Genomic DNA, 5,102 nt, shown 5'->3' on the forward strand with positions numbered 1-5,102 from the left:
TAAATATGTATATACAGCATGTATGTAGAGAGAACATACCTTAGTGAATCTGATTTATTACACTAGAATAGAATAGAATCTTTGTCATTGTACAAGAAGTACAACAAAATTGTATTATTAAATACATAAAAATAATAAACTAGAATTGCACTTCATGGTTGCATTCCTCTGCCAACCAGTCAAATTCATGGGAATGGGACAGACGTGAAGTCACTATGACCTTGACCTTTGACTATTGACCATCAAAAGCTAGGATGGACAATCTGAAAACATAATACCTCTGTCCATGGCTATTGCCAGATACAGAGACATAATTAGGATAAATGAGAATAAGCCTACTTTCCTAGTTCAGTTCAATTTGTTAAAAAACTAATAAAAAAAATCATAATTGATATAGTGTTAATTTTAATGTTGAAGTAGCTTTTTCAAATTTACTGGATGATTGACACTGGTGCAGGTTTACAGTGTCTTTATACAGTGAACTGTGATATTCACTACTGATTGTATATTTTGACTTAATATAAGTAAATGAGTGATATTACCTTTGTAAATTTAATTGTTCAAAATAGTTTTTTAAAACCATACTTGAATTTCTGATGCCTTTTTGATGCTCACTGTCTTTGCATAATTTAATTTACTTTTGTTGACAGAGATGAACAAATGCACAAAGTTAAATTAGAGTGGAATTTGTTTTACAGTGGCTTTCAGTGCTTTTTAGCACATCCATGGGTATTCGGCTAATTCAGTGGAATCTCTGCTGAAGTGAACAATATTTTTCTTTTTCTCTTATTTGGAGATCTAATCAAGCCAGACAAGCTGGAGGGGACCTGGAGGTCTGTGTTGCAACACAGTATTTGACAAGGTTGGAGACATCTGTCTTTGCTTTGCCATTGCATTAGCACTGCACTTTGAAACGGTGATGTTTTTTGCAGTGAGCCGTTTAAATTAAGATCGACAGGAGGCGTGTTAAAGTGGAGAGAAGGGGGATGCCCTACTTAGGGTTATTACGTTCCTTTGAGCAGCGGTGTGCATCTGCCTTGTGTTACAGTCCCAACAAATCATGGCTCAAGGGGAAAGGCAAAGCCGGTAACTGGTGCAAAAAGTAATATTTAATAACCCAGAAACAGACAAAACAAAAAGGTGGGAGCTCCGGCCAAAAGAAACAAAACCTAGGGGAAAACCATGAGCCAGCCACGCAATGGGCTGTCGGACTCAGGTTTCCCCTCCTAAACCTAAATCAAACCATTACCCCAACAAACAAAACCACAACATAAAACAAAGAAGTCATGGGGATGAGGAATCCAAGGAGAGAACCAACACAGAAACTGTTCAGCCAGCAAACATCCGTGTGGCCAGCTTTTCTGCTTTTATCAGCTCCTCCTTCTTCCTCAGCATCACATCAGTGGTTGAAATAAAAAAATATCATTTGTTACTTTTACTTAAACTGTTTTAAAAATTATTTTGACATTACAGAGATTATACTATAGGTCTTCTCTGAACCAGTGTAACATCCTTAACATAGATCATCAATGTAATTTTGACTTGATTTGATTAAAAAAAATTAAGTTTCTGTCTTTGCAAAAGTAAAATCCCTTTTAGGGTGACAGTAATGCAAAGCTTTTGCTGAGTTTATTTCCATGTTTAGGGTGGAGCAGACATTAGTCGGAGACTTGGGCAGGTCTTTTAAAAGAGATGCTTTTCTTTATGCAGGAGAGAGGGTGTTTGTGTATCTCGCAGCAAGTGGAGAGACACAGCAGGCCTTTGTTGGTCCCAGTGGCCTTGAACATTTAATGAGAATATTTCTGAAAAATAAATGTTTTTTTTTCCTAAACTGAGTTTAGTCACTATTTATAATCCAGAACAATGCCTGAATATGGTGATGCTGTGTGTACGTTTGGCATTACTCACACTCTGGGGACTGAAACCTGTAGCAATGTGGGGACTCACACTTTCTTGTTTGGACCAGATACTGGCCCCCATCATGTAAATCATTGAATTCTAGGGTGAAAACCTGTTTTAATGTTAGTGCAAGGTTAGGCTATTGTTAGGTTAATTCTATCTGTCTCAGTCAAATCAAGTCTTCTATACCTGTAATCTCTTTTTCTTCAACTATGTGTATCACTTTAATTTATCAGATGTCAGTCTGTCTCATCCCCTTCTTGCTCTTGATCTGAATAATTCAGTTCAGTTTTATTTGTATGACACCAGTTCACAGCAAAAATCAACTCAGGGCATTTTACAAAGTAATCTTTAGACCTTTTAATATCATAGAGAAAAACCCAACAAATCCCCCTTGAGCAAACACTTGGCAACAGCGGGGAGGAAAAACTCCCTTTAACAGAAGAAGCCTCCAACAGACCCCGGCTCTTGGTGGGTGGCCTTGTGCCTCGACCGGTTGGGGTGAGTAGATAGAGGAGAGATAAAAGAAAAGAAAAGCAGCAAGACACAGCAAACACAACAAACTGCGAACTGGTTCCATGGGACAGGAGCTTGATAGCTAAAGGCTCTGTCGCTCATTAAACTTCTGTGGACTCTAGGAACCACAAGTAGACCTGCACACTGATAGCAAAGTGCTCTGTTGGGATGCTAAGGCTCTTTGAAGTCTTTAAGATACGGTGGAGCCTTGTCATTAAGGGCTTTGTATGTTAGGGGAAGGATTTTAAATTCTGTTGTTGATTTTACAGGGAGCCAGTGGAGAGAAGCTAATATGGGAGAGATATGATCTCTCTTGCTAGTTCCTGTCAGTACTCTGGCTGCAGCAGTTTGGATTAACTGGGTCTTAAAATACACAGTAATACAAAAACCCTTTTCAGTGGAAAGCATGCATCGTGTTCACAAGTTAGAGCTTGATGATAAATGACCAAAAATCGAGCACTTATATGGACATTGTAAATGCATGACCTCTGATTGCACTGTGATCAAGGTTTAATGATAGTCTTTTCTCATTAAGACTGGACCTTTGTGCTTTAGTGAACTCTGATTGCTTATGTATGCACCCCAAGTGCTTCCAATCACCATCACTTTTTCTGACATAATCCGCTGGCCTTCATAGAAATTTAAATAATGTCATCAGTTTAAACAGGAATAAAAAGATTTTTGACTGTAGTTATAAATTGTTCATGTTCTGGATCAAGGCTGTTATTGTCATACTTACATATCCTGGAAATGGCTGGCACACTGTCTGCTGTATCACCCCAAAACCATTAATCATACTGATCTTTAAACAACCTAAAATATATTAGCATAGATTAGCTTGTTTACATAGTTGATACTGTACATGCCCCCTTTACTTTGGTAAAATTGGTGAAAAATGTTTTTCTTTCTCTCTCTCTCTTTCCCGCGCCCCTGCTGTTGAGGCTGTGGTATGAGCCTATGCGGCAGGAAGGCACTGACGTTGCTGAGCAGCGTGTTCGCTGTTTGCGGCTTAGGCCTCTTGGGGATCGCCGTAAGCACCGATTACTGGCTCTACCTGGAGGAGGGCGTCATCCTTCCCCTCAACCAGAGCACAGAAATACGCATGTCCCTCCACTCTGGCCTGTGGAGGGTTTGCTTCTTGGCTGGTGAGATAGTATAAAGTCTGCAATATACAGATGGCATTTAATAGAATCTGTACATTGAACTCCGCAAGACAGGTTGAATACACATTTTGTTTTAGTCAATATATCCATCATATCTATAGAGAAATTAAGTTTTTCTTCAGTTGGTGGACACTAATTTGATTGGCTTGGATCTTTTTTCCACTGTCGAACTTAACATGAAATACAAGGATTACATAAAGTTACAAAAGCTTATAATAATAATCACCTTTATTTGGCCAAGCATGTTACACACACAAGGAATTTGTTTCCGGTACAGAACTGAGGCAGCCATCTGCAATGCCAACGCACACCAATGACTCTAACCATCGGGGGCAGCTTGGGGGTTCAGTGTCTTGCCCAAGGACACAAGGTTTGAATGTGGACTGCAGGCACTGCATTTCTACATGGCACGCTCAGACATCCTTTGCCCATCAAAGCCTCGTCCCTCCAAGCTTTCACATCACAAAGGCATGCTTGGGGTCTTGATTGGAAAAGAGACTTTAACTGTTAGATTTTATTGTTTTGTTTTTTTAGAGACACAACCCTCCAGACAAGTGTTGTCCCAAAGTAAACTAGGTATCAAGTTTTGCTCTTAAACACTTGCTTCCATTGGTAATGGAAAAGGTTTGAATGTATTATTGTAATATGGTATGTTACTCTTGCTGAGTGTGTAAAGTAAATCTGTCTGCTGTCATTTATTCTTCTTTATTCTTCACCTAACTCTATCCTCGGCATCCTCTACTCTCACCCCAATTAACTTCATGTCCTCTTTTAGCACATCCATATATCTCCTCTTTGGCCTTCCTCTTGACCTCTTGCCTGGCAGCTCCATCTCCAACATCCTTCTACCAATATAACCACTATCCCTCCTCTGCACATGTCCAAACCATCTCAATCTGTCCTCTCTGACCTTGTCCCCAAAACAGCCGACCTGAGCTGTCCCTCTGATGTGCTCATTCCTAATCCTGTCCATCCTGGTCACTCCTAAACCTCAACATCCTCATCTCTGCTACCTCCATCTCTGCCTCTTGTCTTTTCCTCTCTGCTACAGTCTCTAACCCATACAGCATAGCTGGTCTCACTACTGTCTTGTACACCTTTCCTTTGATTCTTGCTGACACTCTTTTGTTTTAGCATGTTTATAATCTGAAAACATGGAAACATTTTGTTCTACATAAAATTCTGTTTGTTTAATTATCCTGTAACATTTATCCATGGACTCTTGAATTGTTTCATTAACTCTTGGGCCACAACCAACCTGCTCTGTCTTGTTTCAGGGTTACTCGTTCACTCATGGCAAAGACATAGCCAGTCTAGTTGTGATTAGGTAAGAGATGTCAGGCCATAGCTATAAATGGACTAATGAACCGATGTGTGTTTTAGGGGAAATTGAGTGGCCTTATTGCCCAATTAACTATTCTGGTGCACAGTGTCTGAGCCCGAAAAAACCAACTGCACACTATCACAGTGACTTGTTAAGCCAGAGAATGTGAATGATGTTGTCTGGTCTCTTGGCTGGTATTG

The 5,102-nt window shown here is 39.8% G+C and overlaps 1 protein-coding gene across 1 annotated transcript in view; it reads left to right on the plus strand.

Moving 5' to 3' along the window:
• The first annotated feature begins 3,345 nt into the window (after window positions 1-3,345).
• The window catches only part of LOC109971991 (voltage-dependent calcium channel gamma-5 subunit), a 6,580-nt gene continuing 4,823 nt past the window's right edge, over window positions 3,346-5,102 (plus strand). Inside the window, exon 1 of the mRNA XM_020620570.1 lies at window positions 3,346-3,560. Within this exon, the coding sequence (XP_020476226.1) occupies window positions 3,365-3,560 (196 nt within the window). The 5' untranslated portion in view covers window positions 3,346-3,364. The remainder of the gene's footprint in view (window positions 3,561-5,102) is intronic.

The sequence above is a fragment of the Monopterus albus genome, unplaced genomic scaffold (genome assembly GCF_001952655.1).
Source record: "Monopterus albus unplaced genomic scaffold, M_albus_1.0 scaffold242.1, whole genome shotgun sequence".
In the NCBI taxonomy this organism is placed as follows: Eukaryota; Metazoa; Chordata; class Actinopteri; order Synbranchiformes; family Synbranchidae; genus Monopterus; species Monopterus albus.